This window comes from Chanodichthys erythropterus, chromosome 21, assembly GCF_024489055.1.
Source record: "Chanodichthys erythropterus isolate Z2021 chromosome 21, ASM2448905v1, whole genome shotgun sequence".
NCBI classification, from domain to species: domain Eukaryota; kingdom Metazoa; phylum Chordata; class Actinopteri; order Cypriniformes; family Xenocyprididae; genus Chanodichthys; species Chanodichthys erythropterus.
In genome coordinates this window covers 25,029,084-25,049,737 of record NC_090241.1, presented here as the reverse complement: position 1 = coordinate 25,049,737, position 20,654 = coordinate 25,029,084, and the positions used below count along the sequence as shown (strand labels likewise).

General features: G+C 36.0%; 2 protein-coding genes across 5 annotated transcripts in view; one reads left to right on the top strand and one right to left on the bottom strand.

The window, feature by feature from the left end:
* The window catches only part of gabrb3 (gamma-aminobutyric acid type A receptor subunit beta3), an 83,209-nt gene that overhangs the window by 51,822 nt on the left and 10,733 nt on the right, over window positions 1-20,654 (bottom strand). For 3 of the 4 annotated variants that reach the window (XM_067374829.1, XM_067374827.1, XM_067374830.1), the window contains exon 1: window positions 14-93. In XM_067374829.1, coding sequence (XP_067230930.1) covers window positions 14-93 — 80 coding nt within the window. Of the gene's footprint in view, window positions 1-13; window positions 94-5,299; window positions 5,348-20,654 lie in introns of those variants that run through there. The other variant, XM_067374828.1, reaches the window with a different exon arrangement.
* gabra5 (gamma-aminobutyric acid type A receptor subunit alpha5) overlaps window positions 6,845-20,654 on the top strand; it is a 34,743-nt gene continuing 20,933 nt past the window's right edge. Inside the window, exons 1-7 of the mRNA XM_067374831.1 lie at window positions 6,845-6,976; window positions 7,079-7,316; window positions 7,896-7,980; window positions 8,192-8,316; window positions 9,844-9,911; window positions 10,322-10,542; window positions 19,851-19,933. Of these exons, the coding sequence (XP_067230932.1) occupies window positions 7,898-7,980; window positions 8,192-8,316; window positions 9,844-9,911; window positions 10,322-10,542; window positions 19,851-19,933 (580 nt within the window). The 5' untranslated portion in view covers window positions 6,845-6,976; window positions 7,079-7,316; window positions 7,896-7,897. The remainder of the gene's footprint in view (window positions 6,977-7,078; window positions 7,317-7,895; window positions 7,981-8,191; window positions 8,317-9,843; window positions 9,912-10,321; window positions 10,543-19,850; window positions 19,934-20,654) is intronic.

The window sequence follows — 20,654 nt, the reverse complement described above, 5'->3', positions numbered from 1 at the left end:
CAGCTCTTCTTACCTTTGAGCACAGCACATCACTGCCACAATTACCGGTAATGAAAGAACACCAAACAGCCTTCGTTTCTGTATTCCAAACATTCCTTATACTCTATCAGACAAGGAATCGAGCGACAAAACGGACGTTGTAAGGTTTCCTTGCGTAGGTAACAGGTTACGTTATTCCATCAGTGGGTCTTTGCTAAAGAACTCCAATTACTGTCAAACACGCGTAAACAAATCGCTGCGATCCGCGTTTTCGCGTTCTTGCGGAGACTGCGTTATTTGGTTAGGTGCTCGGTGAATACAATGCATTTTGCCCAAGACACTACCGGAGCTTGCAGCAGGGGAGTCGGTGTTTGGGGCACAGCCAGATCTCCATCCTTCGGTTTTGACGCTCGTAGCTGTGCTGTCCCGAATCTACACCCTCTGTTGAAGTCTCAGTCTTACGCCTCTTTTTTGTTTCAGCTATAAGCAAGGTCTTATGACTTATTTTCCCAACAAAAAATACGCTTTGTTATCAGATGTTCGCTCGGGAAAATGTGAGAATTGGAAACTGAAACTGAAATTTCGGCTACTGATTTCGAAAATGATGACCGAGTCTACCGGAGTGTGATGAAATTGACATGTGAGCACGAGGACTTCACTATAAGTAAAGTGGTCACGTGACATTCCACAAGCTACGCCGTTTTGTGTGTAGTACGGAGTTTATCGAAATAACTCTTTTGAATGTCAGTTCAAACAAAAAAACTGGACTGTATAGCACACCAAAACACCGGTGTTGTTTCGTTGGGCTTTGTTATCTAGTAGAAAAGGTGTATATACACGCGAGTAAACGTCGAAATGAATGACTGGGAATGGTTTCCAAAACTTTTCGTTCATGGAGAGCAACGGTGAGTATTTTAGGCGATTTATTAAAAAGCTGGTGAATTCTTGCCGTTGCTCCTACATCAAAAATCTTTGTGAGGAGAAAGCAGCCTGGCTACAACAAATCCGCATGGATGATGACCAAATCACAACTTCTTGCGTTGTAAATTCATCATTTGCTGTTCAAGTGCAGGAAATGTAAACATGTTTGGGGCTTTACCTTGATTGGAAGACAGGAAGTCAAAACCAAAGAATGATTGAGGAGGGGCCATAAACAGTTGATTCGTTTTAGATATACGTAAGCAGGCACGTGCACACATAGACAAAAAAGGGGCTTGAGCACCTGCCCTTTTTCTTCCTCGAGAGAAAGTGCCCTTTTTTCTGGGGTGCTTTTTTAAAATTAATTTATTTTTTAATAAATTAATATATATTCCTGTTTGCCCACAGCTTCCCTGTCAAACAAATATATTTACTGAATAAAACAAGAAAAAAAAAATACTATATCAGGTCGGCTTTGTCGAGTTCAGATGCCCTCACTCTGCGACACGCCATTCATGCCCGCACGCACGCACGCTCGCGCGCCCCGCCCCACCTCACCTCGAGTTTGCTGCTGGCTGAGAACTTGTAACAACTATTCCCGCGAAAATGCAACCGCTGTCTGGTGATGAGAAGTGAAAAAGTAAAAAGTCCTAGATCCATCCCTTGCATTTCTTTCAGGTAGGCTAGTCTATGTTCACAAACCTGAAAGTTTTGGCTGTTTAAGGGTTATTTATACATGTAACGCTGCATTAATAGTTTGACCACCATCAACGCATCTGCCTGATTTGATAGTAATTTATGTTATATTATAAGTTCAATTATTTTACTGTGCTATGCAGTGCGTTTTGAACCATGGTGAAGATATCGGTTAGGCTGTCAATACCAGAAGAGAAGCATCCATGAACCACATTATTAGACAGTTTTCTAAGGATGCATGATTTGTTAAAACTATTTAAAAATCATAATACAGCATTAGCTGTATTTTGCTATTCTTAAATCTATGCTTATACAGGATAATACATCAATAAACGTTTAAACCCTCGCTCTGTCTTTGCATGTTTGAAGTCCACATATTTTTGTTGAAGAAATTAAAGTGGCTGTAGTATTTCTATCTCAAAGAAGTGGCCGAATATTATTATTTAACTAATAATATATTTTTAATCATGGTTAGCTTTGATCGTGGATTTGATCATGCTGTGCTGTCTAACAACAAAAATCAGCAGACTTTTGGCGCCCTCTGCAGGCATTTGTTATAATACATAATGCATTAAGCATTAACTGTTCAGGAAAACAAACATTGATGTGTTTAAATATGCAGATTAGCTTGTTTTGGTTCATTTAGAATAAATCTACAAATGCAGACAGATGAATGGCAGTAGGCTTAAAACAAACACCATCTAAATGTGTAGGGTTAGGGTTAGGGTTAGCCTAAGTTTTCTTTCCATTAAGACATGGCAGCAAAAATGGACCAAAATATTAAAATTGTCCACTTCATGAACAAAGTATTCCAATAACACCAAAAAAATTAAAACGATTTATTGATTTAAACAAATTATTAGTGAAACTATGTCCCTCTCCTTGGTGCAGTCATTTATTCTAAATATATAGCTACTTGAAAATAGTTGTTGACTTCTTTTGTGATAAACCTAGTGAATACTAAAGAAGAACATGGTCTCTATATGTGAATAATTATTTTGTAGAAATCTGTGGAGTATAAAACAATTGCGTGAGTGTAAGAGAAGTCAGAGTTGTCTTAATATATTTAAGGGTTTGTTATTTTTTTAAATAAATAAATATGAGAAGTGCCCTTTTTTCCATTTGAGCCCCTGCCCCCCAAAATGTCTGTGCACGTCCCTGTACGTAAGTATATATATTTATTAAATAGATATGTCATCAGTAATTTTCAACAAAATTTCAGTAAATCGCAAAATCTCTTGCATCAAGAATGCGGAAAAATCGCACTAGCCGTAAAATTCTCGAGTAGGTAACCATATAAACATGGTTAAAACATGGCTAATAAACATTTTACCTTTAGGTAACCATTATCACTTTCTTATAGATATGAAATACATATATTATTAAAAACTTGTTTTTTTTTTTAAAAAAAACGCCTTTAAGGTGTGCTAATAATAATAATAAAAAAAATTCTGTCATAATTAAGTAGCTACTCAGCTCATTCCTTCCATTTGAGAGTTATAGACACTAGTAGGCTAATCTTTCTCATTCTGAGAAGATAAGTTCAGCTGCACAGTACATCAAGGTATGGTGGTATCAAATGGCAGTGCTTTATAATTTTATTAGAACATTACATTTATAGGAACACCTCCTGTACTGTACATGCACGCTAATAGTGATAAATAGTACATCATAGCACAGAGTGGAAGAAGAAAAATGCTGCTTTATTGACACCTTCTGTGATACAATCAATCTGATATATTACTTGTTCTCACTACCACTCCCCATCAATGGATATTAAGGCTCCTCCATTGAGCCTCCAGACAATTTTATTATACATAATCAGATTTTCAGTGAAGCTTGACAGTCTGCTGGAGATTAAGCCAAAGTGTAATGGCTTCTAACAAGCTTTAAAAACTAATCAAACTAATCCTGTTAATTTGACCTGTGTTCAAAACTGGTCTGCATTGTTCTGATTGAAAGGTTGTTTAAAGGAGCAGTTGGTGGATTTTACATGGTCAGTGGTTGAAGTTAGTGGCCTTCTTAAATTTCTCAAGCTGCATTAGACGTGTGGACTGATGCCTGCCTAATGCTTTTAGAAGCAGATGCCTCATGCAGAGGGATGTGGCTGTGCTTCCTGGTACTGTTTCAGAAGCTTTAGAGGCAAGGGCTGAGACTCCACTGAGATGCTTCTTTTTTTCAGCTCTCTGTACATACTACTCTGTAGTGTGGCAACATTTAGCATTTGATCTGCAGCCTGAAAAAGTGTTAGGACTATATTATCTAGATATCTAGAACTGTTAACAAATATTAATCTATTTTAGGACAGCTGGTTCTGTCTGTACCAGGGTAACCATTCAAAACTGAATAACTTAAAATTGACATTCTAAGAATATTTTTAACTAGGCAAGTAAAGATTATTAAGTTCTTGAATGCTGATATCTGTATTGAAATTTTGCAACTTTTTTGGAAAGGGAAATTGCACTTCATTTCCCGTTGTCGTATTTCCTTGAATTGTAAAAGTAAATTCCTTTACCTATCATTCCATTTTAATTTACAGTTTAACTTTGTGTGTGGTCAATTCCAAACTCATGGATTTGCAGGGTGCAAATTCTTTAGTTCTGAAATTTGCAACAACCCTTTCTGTACAGAACTAAAATTTCAAGTTTCAAAATTATGCTCAGTCAGTGCCCTTGCACCTTTTAATATTCCGTTGGCATTAATAGAGTATGATGTACTGAATATTGTTGCAAAAAAAAAAAGTTTCTAAGATTTTTTTTTGTTATAGCTGTACATGTAGCTGGAATGATTTCTATGCTTCTTGCAGCATAAACATTTATCAAGAGCAGCTACTATAAGGAGAGAGATAGAAAGCGAGGGTAGCTCTGAACAGCACTTACCCACACACACCCACATCCCATCATCCAAACAAAGCACTCCACTCACACATCATCTGCAAATGCAAAGGCTCCTCAGTGTGTGGGCTGAGCAAATGGCACCAAGTCATGGTCACACACCAAGCCAAATGCTGTTAATGCTGTAGATTGCCTTTAAAGTAACACTAGTCAAACAGGCTGTGGGAGGACTAGAACCTTTCACTATGATCCTGTCTCTGCCTTTAAAATGACCAGTGTCCCCTGACCTCTCTAATTGTGAGGTAAAAGGCCACGTTCACAAGTTCACAAGGCACTTTGCCTTATTTCGCCCACTATAAAAGCAATTTTCTAATCTACTATATAGGGGTGAGGTAGTATCACCAAGAGGGGAATAAAAACATGGTTATACTGGTTTCCACTGAAAGGGTTTTTCCTTCCATTTGTGTCAAATTGCAGATGCAGAAGACCTCTCTCCTCCGCACGCCCCCACCACCCCCTCCAGATTAAATGGACACAGATAAATAGATCCTCTGGATGGAGTGAATATTGCTCTGTACTGAATGAATAATGTATGTACGTGGCTGACACTGTGGGTCTGATTTGTTTTAGATTGAGACAGAACTCTGCAAAATTACTCGTAATGTCCAATTGAAAAATTCAGACCCCTGCGATAATCCGGAAAAGATGCATGGACGCATCCTGAGACGTTAACAACATGCAGTAGACAATGTGGAGGAAGCAAAGATTATTGGAGTAAGTCTTACAAGAAAATACTATTGCAGTCTTTCTACTTCAAAATGTCATATTTAATTTACTTGTTTTGTATTTACCATACACAATGTGTAACTCACCTTGTGTCATAGATTGCAAACAGCTTTTTATTCCCATCCACAGCATTCCTGCAAAACAGAACAGAAAGGGAGGTGATGTTACTATTCCCATCATTCAATGCCATGTTACTATTTTTGGAATCTACACACTCTCTAACAGTTGTGATGTTTCTGATTGCGTAGAGTAAAAAAAGAATCCCAAAAAACATGACCAAATATATCACATAACATACAGTATGTCTTGGGTTCAAACAGGCTGCTTTTGTGTCGTTCTAGTGATCTTAGTTATTCAAGCTCCATTTAACATGTGCACATACACAATAAACTAGATCAGGTTTATCAGATGCTCGCAGGACACAGGTGGACTGTAGATGTAACAGCTGCTCTTGTGTGAAAATCTCTGGAGTGCACATCAATGGAGTCAATCAGCAGTCAGACAAAAGCGCTGCAAATCCCCAAATCACATTACTACAATATCACATTATGCTTATTCAACAAACTAACTGTGCTATCTTCATCAGTCTTGTCCTAACGAATGCATGTTTTTTTTTCTTTTTTTTTTCGATAGCACTGTGACCATTAAAGCCAGCCCAAAGCAGATGTTTAATTTAAAAAGACTTTCTTTGATTTTCTTGCTGTAAATTGATGTAACGCCTTTAACGTGAATTACCCATAGTGTATGCATTTTATTGAGATTCTTTAATACACATGCTTGTTTATTTTTGAAGTTATAATCTTAATGCATTTATAGTGTTTTGCATGATCACTAGAATAGTAGTAACACTTTTTTTGTGATGTTTTTTCCCAGTTGTCTTGTCACCCCAAATAAGCATAAAATGTGTCATTACAAAGAAACTAGTTCAGTAAGTTCTTTTCACTTATGCACAACATGAAATTGGAGCAGGTAGAGCTTTTTAAGGTTTTCATTTATTGACTTGAGACACTGCAGTGATATCAGCATCAGAAAAAAATGGGATTAGAGTTCCCTCTGATGGCTGTCCTCATTACTACTCCATTCTGTTTCTTAGAAAACAATACTTGCTCTCAAACCATTTTTATATAGTCCTACCAAATCAATATTATGTATATTTGACTGATACCTTGATATCTTTATATAGCCTACCTAGACTTCATATATTTTAACTCATTTATACGCAGGACTATTCTATAATTTCCAACCCGTTATAATTGGGCAAAACTGATACTTTTAAACCTTAAATATCCCCAGTGGAGATATGATCCTCATGTAGAGAAAGCCAGTCTTCATTAAACAGCCTGGCGCAGGGGGGCTGCCTAAGGGTAAACGCTCGCGCGCAAAATGCATAGTAAGCAGAACTGTTGGGAAATCCACTCATTTTTTAGCGTCCGCGCGCCGGCGACGGGGTAATCGCGCTTTTCTCTGAATAAGCTCAAACAAGATAAGTTTCAAAACCCAACGGCCGCTTAAATTTCCCTCGGGGGTTAATTATGTAGCGCGAGCGGAGGTGACGTCCTATTACTTTGGTCCCAAACACGAACAAATGCCACTAGAGTGACAGTCGGGCTAGAGACTAGAGTGAGGAGAGCAACGGACGTCCGAACTGGCGACCCGGTAAGCGGAGAATCCTGTTAAACTCTGTAACGCGTGAACGGTTGCGCAGATAAGCGTTGAGATGTCGTGCTAGGCTACCACAGAGGAAAGAAGGGGGAAAAGTAATGGTCTGTTAAAGGGAATGTGTTGACTAGAGGGAGAATAGGGGAAGAGAGAATACAAAGTCTATTTTAAGGGCTGTCTGGTTACTGTCGTTCAATTGGATTTAGGAGTGATGAAGAGCTCTTTGGGATGCGGGGGAAAGGAAGGGATGCTCTGCAGCGGTTGTTCAGTCACTGAATCGTAAAAGAGGACAGAACAATGAGCCTGTATGGTTAAGACTGGATATATCTGAAGAACAACGCATCATACTACTGCTGTAAGCTGAACGTTGCGGGATTTTGCTCAAAAGGAATTCATTGCCATTTTTTATCAACGTGGATCTACTGCACCATTCAGGTATTTAAGGTAAGGTACGATGCTTTTACTGTACACTATCTCTGCACAACTCTGCTTTGTAGGACTCACTATAAACGTTCGACAAGTTTATACGCCAGAGGCTGTTAAAACTAAGCTTTACAGCTGCTGCAAACTCAGCGCTCCTACAGCTTTTTACAAACCATCACGTTGAAAGAAATATTGCAAATTGGCATTCAAGGGAAAAGCACAAAACATGGTTGCTTGACAGAACGGATTCATAAAATTCAAATAGCATAACTTGTATAGTATCTGAAATTGTCAAATAAATTATTTTTGAATTATTATTACTTTTTTATTATTATTATGATTTTTACGATTTTTATTAAAATAAATAATGAAAAAGTGTCCCAATTTACCTATCCCAATTTTTGTTTGTTCAACACTTTTGGTTAATTATATTTATTGTTTTTAAGTTTACTGATCATCCTATTTTAGGGATTTTGTATGCACATCTATTTATATCTTACCTTCTTAATTTATTTTAAATTAATGAATAATTCAGTTTCATGGAGAATGGTCAGATTACCATGCTTGTATGAATGACTCCATATGCTGGACTCTTTGCAGGTATGGGATATGGACCACACTGCAGCACCAAAATGAGAAGTCTGTGGGTCGGTGTTTTGTTCATAACTTTCACCTGCCATCTGAGGTAGATTACATGTTTAATGTAACTTTCTATTTCTCATTGACTTCATATTATTTTCTAGTTAATTGCAGGGGTCAATTAATGTATACATGTATGTCTATTGATACGTATCTTAAGAATGCACATTTTCCAGACCATTTTATCAGTGTGGTCACCTAATGTATGGGAACTAATACATGTAGTTATTAATTATCTGTGGGGTCTTGTGCATCAGCCTTTCCCAGTCTACTACAGGGACTCCTAAAGAGTCAGAGCTCAATGATAACATCACAGTATTTACACGAATCCTGGATGGATTGCTGGATGGCTACGATAACAGACTGCGACCTGGGCTTGGAGGTAAACTCTGCCTAGATACCATTTTCATTTAAAAAAAAAAAAACAATCTGTAGCAAGATTGTGATTTAGTGAGAGGTGTTTTTTTTTTTCTTTGTATATTAGGGCAATTTATGTCTGGCATTGACCTCCGGTAGTTATTGTGAATAGATGTCTTCAGATAAAGGCAGATGGTTTTTGAAAAACAGAGAGAACGCCTGCACATTCCATCGTGACCAGCAGCATGAAGGACTTTCAAAAAAAAAAAAGAGAGAGAGAGGGAGAGATGCTGCTTCTATTCAATCCATTAACTGTGAAGAAAAGTACATAAAAAAAACTACAAAAAAGAATCTGTGTTTTCATACAGGAGATGTTTGCACAGAGCAGAAGAGATCACTGAAATTGCCTGGTCCTCTGTGAAAATCAAACGGCCACTATTTCCCGGCACTTGCAATTACAGTGTTCTTGCAAGAGACAGAGAGATGGAGAGAGAGAGAGAGAGAGAGAGAGAGAGGGGGTGGGATAGAGAAGGGATATGAATGTTGCTGCTGACCTTGAAAGCTATCGTTCTTTTCAAAAGGTGCAGGTTCATTGTTCTCAGAGGTCGAAAGCATGCCATTATGGCAGAGAAAGAGAATAAGGCTGCTTTGTTTCCATGTGAGGGAGTTCAAGGTAGCACATCTCGTAACTGTAGCAGCAGCAACATGATGTCAATTGACAAATGATGGATTTAGTGCTTTGAGAAGGAAAGTGCAGTCATGAGCCTGAAATTAATTGCTTTTCATTTAAAATGAATGCAACAAACAGAAATATTGTGGGTGAATCAATGCATACTTTAATGGAAATTCTGCATAAATTTTATATAATATAAAAATTCTATACATTTATTGACTATATATGTATGTATGTGTGTGTATACACAGACAGACACACACACACACTATTTACTTATATATATATATATATATATATATATATATATATATATATATATATATATATATATATATATATATATATATATATATTTATTTATATATATATATATTTATATGGTAACACTTCAATAAGGTTCATTAGTTAACTACATTAGTTAACATGAACTAATAATCAACAACGCTTCTACAGCATTTGTTAATCTTTGTTAATGTTAATTTCAACATTAACAAATACATTATTATAATCAAGAGATGTATTTGTTAACATTAGTTAATGCGCTGTTAACTAACTTGAACAAACAATGAGCTGCTGTATTTTTATTAACTTTAATGTTAACAAAGATTAACAAATACAGTAAAATTTTTTTTACTGTATTTGCTCATGGTTAGTTCATGTTTGTTAATACATTAACTAATGTTAACAAATGAAACCTTATTGTAAAGTGTTACCATTTATACTTTATTAGAAATTCTCTCTCTCTCTCTCTCTCTCTCTCTCTCTATATATATATATATATATATATATATATATGCAGAATTTCAATTATAGGATAAATATATAACATCCAAAACTAAACTTAATCTAATAAATCACCTTTTTGTGACTTTACAGAGAAAGTGACTGAAATTAAGACCAACATATTTGTCACCAGCTTTGGGCCAGTGTCAGATACTGAGATGGTAAGTATTTAAACCATATTCTTTTTTTCATGATGAAACACCATTCATTCACCTCTACAGCTGGAAATTCCCAACTGAGATCACTCTTCATCAAGACCCCCTTCATTAAATCCTGACTCCATCTGTAACATTACTTCACCTCTGCAACATTTCCTGAAATTCTGCATGCAGTATCTTAGGTAGGTCACAGTATGATCTGATGAATGAAACTATTGTTAATTTTTATATTCAGTCATGTGGCACATTTGATTTTGCCTTCAGGCAAGGTCGTCGCTGTAATTCATGGGCCCCTAGAGAAAAAGTTTATGGGGAGGCCTTAGTGGGCCCCTCCTCCTCATCACAGGGCCTGGGGTCCCTCACGACGACCCTGCCTTCTGCTGCACACTAAATGAACATTTTCCTTTGAACAGGAATACACCATTGATGTGTTTTTCCGTCAAAGCTGGAAAGATGAGCGTTTGTGTTTCAAAGGGCCAATGGAGATGCTACCTCTGAATAACCTGCTGGCCAGCAACATCTGGACACCTGACACCTTTTTCCTTAATGGCAAAAAATCCATTGCTCACAACATGACTACGCCCAACAAGCTTCTGAGACTAAAGGATGATGGAACATTGCTGTACACCATGAGGTACCAGTTTAAGCTACAATGCCTTGTCATTTCACAATATGAACTGCTGTCTGCACGGATGGATTAGATTAGTTATGGGTAGTGCAGCCATACATTTAACCTTCAACTCATTCATGGCCTCCTCACCCTTGTTTTGCACTGCTGAACCCTCTGCCATGTGACAGATGTGTTAAGCACACATGAGCTCGGCTCCCGCTGTACTCAGCATCTCATGTTCCACATCGTACTATCTCAGTGGGAATGTTCAGCTTGCCCCCTGCTAAAGCTTTTTCTCTGTACTTTTTCATCTTCTCACAAGAGGACACACTTTTTTCTTTGTTGTTTTTATTAGTGGTTCCTCATGCTTATTTATTCTCTTTATATTTCACAGACAAAATTCTTCTTGCTCTTATTATGCTATAGACTTAAATGATACTACACAGTGTCACAATCACAGTGATTTTACCAACAGGCAAAGAATTCACATAGCCTTACATTGAAAAGGGATCAGAAGCATCATCTCTCAGGTTCAGAATATCATAGAATCTTTTAATGTGGGCTCTTTTGATTTGGTACCTCATATCCTGAGGCCATATGTAGGGTCTTTCAGGCCCCTAGGCAGGGTTCAGCAGTAATGTTTGTGTGTTTGTTTGTTTATTTATGCCCTGCCGGCATTTTTACAAGCCCTAACACACAAAAATACAAATTTATATATTTTTTTTTTTTCATTTTTTAAAAAAAAAATTATATTTATAATTTAAATAATTACTACTTTTTGATGCATTAATTCATATTTATTATTAAACATATTATATTCCCTTTTTTAAACTAATTATTTTTTTAAATAAAAAATAATAATTTAAGCTTTTCTTTACAAAAAAGCTGAAAATTATACAGCTATTATAATTATACCGTAAACTACGAGTATACTGTACGACTACGACTATGAGTCCCACTCATGACATGCAAGATGAAAAAAAAAAGTATTTTGCATACGATTTACTAATTCGTTCCCTTGATTTACTAAATTGTGCGCACAATTTACTATTTTGTTACCTCGATTTACTAAATCCTGCACACGATTTACTATTTCGTTGCTCAATTTGCTAAATCATGCGCAGTTTGCACATGATTTATAAAACGAGGGAACTAAATAATAAATTGTGTGCATGATTTAGCCTACTATTTTTTCCCTGCATGTCATGTATGGGGCTCCGTAGAAAACAGCAATTAATTCATAAACACTTTTGCTGGAAAATTATGGAATGCGGTACACTGCAAAATCTTAAAAAAAAAAAAAAAAAAAGATTGTATTGTAATTTTCAGTCTATCATTACAGAAGCAAACAAGACTAATTACATTCTTGCACTTTTGACTAAACCTCATTTATGTTAGCCAGTAAGATTCACAATTTAAAAAAAATCTTTTGACTTTGGTTAGTGTGCTGATGCCCCAAAGGCTCTACTTGTGGACCGTGCAATAACATAGAGGCAGATTCAAAATTTGTTGAAACTTCACATACATTTTCTTTAGAAAATGTATCTACTGTATCTATTTTTTTATTTTTTTTTATGCCTTAGACCAGTCATCCAAGGGTTTTTCAACCTAAGGGTGTTCCAGAGAAAAGAAAGTAAGCGGGGGGTGAGACAAAATGAGAGACAGAAACAAAGGAAAAAGAGAAAACAGAAGAGATTTTGCTGTATGTTTTATGCCCCTGTTGTTGAGTTGTTCTTCACAGACTGTCTGCTCCATTACTCGCAGTACCAGGGTACAGCGAGAGAACACACACACACACATGCACACACTTACAATCACATACACACAGTTTCTGCTCTCCAAGCTATCATCAGCAACAATCTACTGCCAAGTGCTGTGCACTGCTGTGTTAGTGCTGTATAAAAGCTGCTATTGTTGTTCTCGAAATGGCATCAATACTAAATCTTCTCTATAGTACAACCTGCTTGTTTAAGTGCTGAATTTTGAGGCGCACAATCGTAATAGTGTTTAGATTGTGGTGGTTATGTATTAGTAATTTTTATTCTCCGAGGTTACAGTTATGATGATCCATTATATAATGAGTTATTATCTTTTATTAACCCAAATTCAAATGCAATGCGGGATTTGCAGAGTTTTCCATAGTGGTAACAATTAGATTTCATGTAGTAGGGCTAAAGTAATATAAAATAAATTAAAAAGGCAAAGAACATGGATCATTTAATTTACACAAAACACATTCCTTTCTCATTTGCGAAGCTTTGCTGTTTCGGTTTTATTGTGATGTATATTGTGAGACCAAATACATATTACAAAATTATTCAATTGATAAAGCCTTAGATAGAGCTGCTTTTTAGACTGTAGATTGAATGAGACCATCAATCAAACATTAATGACTCTGAGAGGAAATGACTTGGAGCATGTCATTTAGAAATCAATGGTGGAGCTATTGTAGCTTGCCTACAATAAACTCTGCCCAGTGTTGCATTTCCTAACAGTGCAAACCATTAAAAGGGCTTTTTACCACTCACTAATGCACACATTGTTTCCGGAAAAGTGATCAGCAGTAAGGTTGTTTTTTTTTTCTTGCTGAGATGGAAAGGAGCACCTTAGCTGCCATGAAAAGCAGGGCAAAACAGTTTCACCACCCACATTCTAAAAGTGGAATGCAGTCTACAGGCTTTTATTAGAGTTAAAAAGGAGGTTATGAGACCGAACAAAAGGGAGATGTTCTAGAAACTGTCAAATCTTCTGAAGGATCTGCCATGTTTTGAAAATAACTGCTTAGCTTGAGTTTGATGTTGAGAAAAATGGTGCAGTAGGCAAACATGTATTGTAAAAATTGCAAGTATAAAAAAAAAAAAAAAAAAAAACATTTTAAAATATGATAATAAAACAACAGGGTTTTAATTTTTATTTTTATAAATAAAAACCACAGTGTCATAATCAACATAAACGTTAAGGGGGACACATCTGCTTCACTATTCAGATTAATGGTTGACCAATATGAGTTTTTCAGTAAGCGATCTTAAAGGTGCTAAAGAGGATATTTTGTTTTATACATTTTTGCAATATTACTTGAAACTGTCTTTACTAACTGATAAAAGACTATTTATTTGGTGCACTGAAAGGAATAATATTAATACACATCATCTGTGCAGGAGGTAGGGCCTTAAAAACATTAGCCAATCGTTTACGCGATCATCGCGTAAACGATTGGCCCTCTGGCTTGTCAATCACTGACATGACATTCCTTGTGAGAGACGTGCGGGGATTGGCCCTCTGGCTTGTCAATCACTGCCGTGACGTTCCTTGTGAGAGACATGCGCGGATTGGCCCTCTGGCTTGTCAATCACTGCCATGACGTTCCTTGTGAGAGACGAGCGCGACTGCGCACTCCAGTAACTTTCCACACTCCACAGACGCCACATGTGATGTTTTTGTCAGGAGACAGGAGTAACAACTGCAGATTATGAGTTACCTGCGGTGAGTCCGACATAATGAATCCACTAACACAACACAGCGAATGCCGGTGGTAAACACTTGTGTTCCAATACGAGTGTTTACGAGTTTTGGGAGGCGTTCCTTTGAAGGAGAGGGGTTGTTCTTAGGCATGCGCTCATTTCAAAAACTCAGTAACAGTCTTTGGTTTCTCAGTCGACGAAAAAATCCTCTTTTTCACCTTTAAATGTGTTAATATCTATTAATAAATTATTATCTGTTTATATTCTTGTCTATGTAAATAACTGTTAAAAATACCACTTTGTAATGACACAGATATCTGATTCTCCATGTTTTTCAAACAACTACTTGACTGTGAATGTGCAAATTAATACAAAGTCCTGTAGTGATAGCATAATTTCCTTATATTGCAATGACATACATGCACTGTATATGCAACCTGAATGGTAGATACTGTACATCTAATATTAGAAAGCACAAACTATTACAATATTATCTCTTTAATATTTAAGGAAATAGTAAGTAAGAAAGTAGTATTTTAAGTTGTGCATTATTTATATACACCTGAGGTTTGTATCTTAATATTGTGTTAGCACAGAATCAGCCACCATTATTTATAGATACACACTTTTTTTTAATCCACCTTTTTCCTGAGGGGCCTACTGCATTTTGAATTATTGGTGGAAACTCCGGTTTGGGGAACTTCAAATAATAAGGTTGCACTACAAATAATCCTTATCAGCCAGTTTGACTGTATGAGCTGTCAATTTCCCTTCATGTTTTATTGTTAGACGTCAGAAGAATAACGTAACACTTAGTATTTTAATGTGATATGGTATGACAAGAATATCTATGGCAAGAACTCTTTTCAGTCGCTGCATTCTTTTCCTCCTGAGTATTTTCTTTTTTCATTGTGTTCTGCTGTAAAAATATGAAAAAAAGACAACATATACTGCGCTTTTGTGGTCTGCTCTCCTGATTTAATTTACGATATATCACATGAATAATTCACTGGAATGCACTAAGAATCTTTTTGATGCACTAAGAAAAAAGTTTTTCTCCCATAACCCCACGTCTCTTTTCAGGTTTGTTTTCACACAGATGCTTTAAATTTTATGTAATTTTAATTCTAATTCTAATCCCTATTAGCAGCATTTACTGGAATGTTTCTAAAGCAGGTAAAAACAGTATTTGTTATCAGCCAAAATGACGGAAAGCACTTTGAGATTATCACTATTATCACTCAATTTTTTGATTAAAGGCACAATATGTAAGATTTTTGGAGTAAAATATTCAAAAACAAATAGAACAGTGTTATATATTTTGCTGACTTGTCCAAGAATGTTTAAATCCAGAGAAATAAGCAATTTTAACCAAGACATGTGCGTCGCCTATCAATGACATCATACCTGCGTTACCCTCGGTTTCCGGTTTGACTTTTGTAGAAACCATGGAAACACCAAAGATGCTTTAATATATTACATGTTTTATTAGACAAGGGTACAACTGTTTGGAGCCATTTATAGACAGAAACTAATAATAGCTCAACACGTTTAGTCTTATTGTTTGAATCTCGTTTTCTTGATTATATTAATATGATATTCTAATATCGATCTAGCTTACTGCAGTGTGCAACAAATGTCTAGTAGCAACCGCTACAGAGTGAACGTTATAACATTGAGTAATGTTATAACATCGTTTTCAACACACTCAAATGTATCTAATATGATAAAACAGTGCTGCGTTACCACAGATACGCTTGACCGGAAGAAGAGAAAGCGGCGACTGTGGCATAATAAAAGTTCCGCTTCTCTCGAGGCATGTGTCGCGCTCGTCTCTCTTTAACAATCGCTCCAGCGTCTCGTTCAGCTCCAACATCACTCACCCTGCTCTGCTTCATACTACAGTAATGTTAATAATCTCATCCATGAACATGATTTCTGCCCGAGTCCCATTGGATTCTTTTACCCTGGCTGTGAGGTGAAGACGCTCACTCTCGCCATCATCAAGCTACGCCTTTGTTTTGAATAGGCGACCTCTAGTGGTGAAAAATTACATATTGTGCTTTTAAAGGTGCCATTGAATGAAAAATTTAATTTACCTCGGCATAGATGAATAACAAGAGTTCAGTACATGGAAATGTCATACAGTGAGTCTCAAACACCATAGTTTCCTCCTAAATCTCATTTGTTTAAGTATGTTGCTAATGTACTGTTAAATGTGGTTAAAGTTACCATCGTTTCTTACTGTATTCACGGAGACAAGAGAACCGTCGCTATTTTCATTTTTAAACACTTGCAGACTGTATAATTCATAAACACAACTTCATTCTTTATAAATCTCTCCAACAGTGTGTAATGTTAACTTTAGCCTGTTAGCCACGGAGCATAGCCTCAAACTCATTCAGAATCAAATGTAAACATCCAAATAAATACTATACTCACAGGAATCGATGCATGTATGCGGCATGAATGACGAACACTTTGTAAAGATCCATTTTGAGGGTTATATTAGCTGTGTGAACTTTGTTTATGTTGGTTAAGGCAGTCGAGAGATGGGGGGAGATTTAAGGGGACCGCGCACTGAATCGGTGCATATATAATTATGGCTCAAAATAGGCAGTTAAAAAAATTTATTAAAAAAAATCTACGGTGTATTTTGAGCTGAAACTTCACAGACATGTTCAAGGGACACCTTAGAGTTATATTACATCTTGTTTCTAGGGCACCTTTAAGGCAACGTATGTTATATAATACAGACATATATTACTACAGTGATATTTAACACGTCTGTAATATTTCTGTGGAAATAATCACGATTTTGTGGTTATTCGTGGTCTGTTTTAGTAATTTGTTAATACTTTTACACTTTTAAATTTCCTTTTAATGTTCAAAAGTTAAAGGATATGAAGAATAATGTCACTTCATTGTACCCACTTTTTTTAAAAGCTTATTATTGTATTCATAGAGCAAACCTTTTTTCTGATTGTTTACAGTTTAACAGAAGTTACTCCCATAATTCAAACAAAGCGTCATGGGGCATAGGAAAAAGGTGGATAGAACGCTCTATGATATATAATTTATACGCTTTAATGGGCTATCACTGACCAAATAAAGCTCACCGTCAGGATAAAGCTCTGAGCGCTCACCATTTGTCAAGGCCCCAGTGCCACATCATTTCGTCTCCACATCCAGCAATGCTGACCTCAGCACTAACTGTGTTCAGTAAGTACATAGCGAGCCCTTCGCCTCCCATATGGCTGGTTTTGATAAAGTTGTGTGAGCTGGTCGAATGGAGGTTGAGTTTAGAGGACAGTCCTTGATTTTTCCAATACAGCAATTCATCATGGAGCTGTCAGAGATGAAGGCCCTGTGCTGATTAAGTGAAGGAACAGCGCCTCACGTGTCCCGCCCCATTAATTACATTCTCGCAGGACTTCCAGTCAGAGATGCAACCACGGGCCCTTCAACCCTGGTCCCATCCTCAGTTGCTGATGATGGAGGTTTTAAGCAGTTCCGGTTCCGTGGCAATATCAAGCCCTTCATTACGCTGTCAGCTGAGGGTCAGTGCTGACATCTTATTGCATTGCTTACACCAAAGCATTGAATAGGCTCCAACCAGGACGTTAAGGGAGGGCTTAATGGCCACAGGGTGGCATAATGAGCCAGCCATCCTGTTCTCATTATGGTAATGCTAGCTATGATCAGACTTGATCTCATATAATTGCTTTGCTAAATGGCCTTGCTGATGACTTTCTTTAGCAGTAGACTTTGGACATCGATTTAAATAGAATTTATGCAACAAGACATGGACGAGTCTGTTTGATGCATGAACATTTCTTTGTTACATACATCTTTGCAACAGGAAATTCCTGAAACCATTGGCTGTTTGACAGAGAGATATTAATTATGTGATGCTGCTTCCATTTCATATTTCTAATGTCATGCTAGATCATTTATATACTCTATAACATCCAGCTATCGGATTCAAGGGTACTCTCTCTGTTAGGATGAATTAATGTTGTCCGGTTGCAAAATCCATCTCAGTCACAATGTCTTTGGCCACAGATCTTTTCAGGAAATCATACAGTTAAACCATTAAAAAATAAATAAATAAAAATAAAAACTGTTTCATAAGTGTTCCACTAGAGGGGGCTACAGGACAGTGGATTTAGCCACTGCAGAACCACTGCACCTTTCTCTACATCAGGGGTTTTCAAACTTTTTGATACCAAGGATCCCCTTGTGGGGAACACCATAAAATATAAAGGCAACTATCTATTTTCATAAGACTTATTTATACTGTGTGAAATATAGTGATTTTTATTTATATGTAAAGACGACATGTATGCAAAAATAAGTAATTTACTTTTATGTTGTAACTGTACTAAAGCCAATTATTTACAGTACTTTAATAATTTAATTTAATTATTAGATGTATTAAAATTTATTTTATTACTTAATTTATTAAAATATTATTTGGAAAAGTTAAGCAGGGTTTCTCTCTCTTAAATCAAACGCAAAAATTCATAAAGTCATGGCATTAAAATATTGCATGCAAAAAAAAAAAAAAAAAAGAATATCTTCCTCAGTATTTTTGTCCTGTTTTCCAGTACAGATATCTAAACATCTTTAAATAAAGATACATTTACTTGAGATTCAAATGTTAAACAAAGTCTTGAAAAATTGAGCAAAATTGAGTTTATACTTAAAATAAGAAAATTATTTTAAAACATTTTATGAAAACTTCCCTTTGAATTAAGTTGATTTTTTTCTGAGCCCACTGGCAGATATTTGTTCTAATTTGTTTTAATCATAAACTCACTTCATTTCAATCAATTTCACATAAAACAAGACTTAATATTTGATGTAATTTTGCATCTCAAGTAAATGTATCTTGATTTAAGAATCTTTAGATTTAAAAGACTGGCTGACAGTGAAAATGAAACTGAAAAAAATGTAATCAAAACCAGAAGTTATTCTATGAAGTGAAAGCATGTATGATGTCCCTTAAAATGAAAAACAAAATGATGAAAAGCAACAACAACAACAATAGTAATTTTATGTACAATGTAAAAAAAAATATTGTAATAAAAATATTAATATTTTTATTAAAACATAAAAATATTTTTGTAGTAAATAAAACAAAGATTATTGGAGTATGTTTTACAATAAAATAGTATGTCAGTCTTTCTACTTCTTTTAGTTTATGTAATTTAATAATTAGATAATTTAATAATTTAACTGGGCTGAAACTGAATCAGTCTTCACTTGTTGGTGACAGAACTGAAAGCAGATATATTTCCAAAAAAAAAAAAAAAAAAAAAAAAACTCTTTTAGTCCTCAAATATTTCAATAGGTGGCGTTGTCAGCTCAGAATAGGTCTTTTAAATCCTACTGTACTGTATGCATGAATGAAAACTGAGAATAATTGAATAGGAAATGACATTTGTATGTATGTGTTTATAATATGCATTTGGTGTGTGTGTGTGTGTGTGTGTGTGTGTGTGTGTGTGTGTGTGTGTGTGTGTGTGTGTGTGTGGTTATGAGCAAAGCCAGAATTAGCAGTGATTTACTTCACCGATTTGGCAGCATTCCTACTTCTGTCACATGATGGCACCCTTGTTCTATAAATACATCTAAAAGCTCTCAACACATGCAAGCTCAGTCTTCCTATTAATATACACTCGTTAGTCAATCCTATAGCTTACTTTAAGACAATTTCCAATAAGAAAATTGATTGAATCATCAGTGTTGCAGTGATGATTGTCACTATGGTGATGATAATTTAAGGCATGTTTATATTAGCAACTGATCTCTAAAACATATTCTCAGTGCTGATCTATAACCATATCTTAATGTTTCTCTCTTCAGATTGACCATATCAGCCGAGTGTCCCATGCAGTTGGAGGATTTCCCTATGGATGCTCATGCCTGCCCACTCAAATTTGGCAGCTGTAAGTCCATACGTTTTTATGTTGAATGTGGAAAAATCCCCCTTGCCACACATAAAAAAAAAGAAAACTCTTGTGCATGTGTTTCATTGGCATTACAAAAAGATTTTAAATAACAGATTCTAAGAAATCATAACAGATCCCTCTAATCCCTCTAAATAGTCACTCAAAATGCACAATTACATCCATCTGTTATTCAGTTATTGTGAATAGCGTCTTATATTCTTATTTGGATGAAAAAAAAAAAAGTGGAATATATACAGTACATTGGTTGTCTTAGCACAGCATGGTTTCATTTATGAAACATTAGCATGGTAATATGAAGCAACATTTTTCATATGAAATTTCCACTACAGGAGATGAAGGGAATTCATCTTTCTGATAATATGTACCAAACACCTCTTTGCATTAGTTTTTCTCTCTGCATATTTTCTTAATACGTTTTAGCATATTGAAATATCGAGTAAAAATTGTGTACTAATTTGGCCCACTTTTGGCAGCTTGACAGACTGATTTTGAAGGTATGTCTGAACATATACTGGGTTCACTTTAGTCTCATTATCACGTGGCATCCTGTCCAAGAGCAGGATTAAGATTATCACCTGGTGCTTGCAAAGAGGAGGGTGACTTAAGGACTGGATTAGTAGGAAGTTGTCCTGCCATCCCTCCCACACTCACGTACACGCTGCACACATATAAAAGAAAGGCTTTTTTGGTTCTAAGA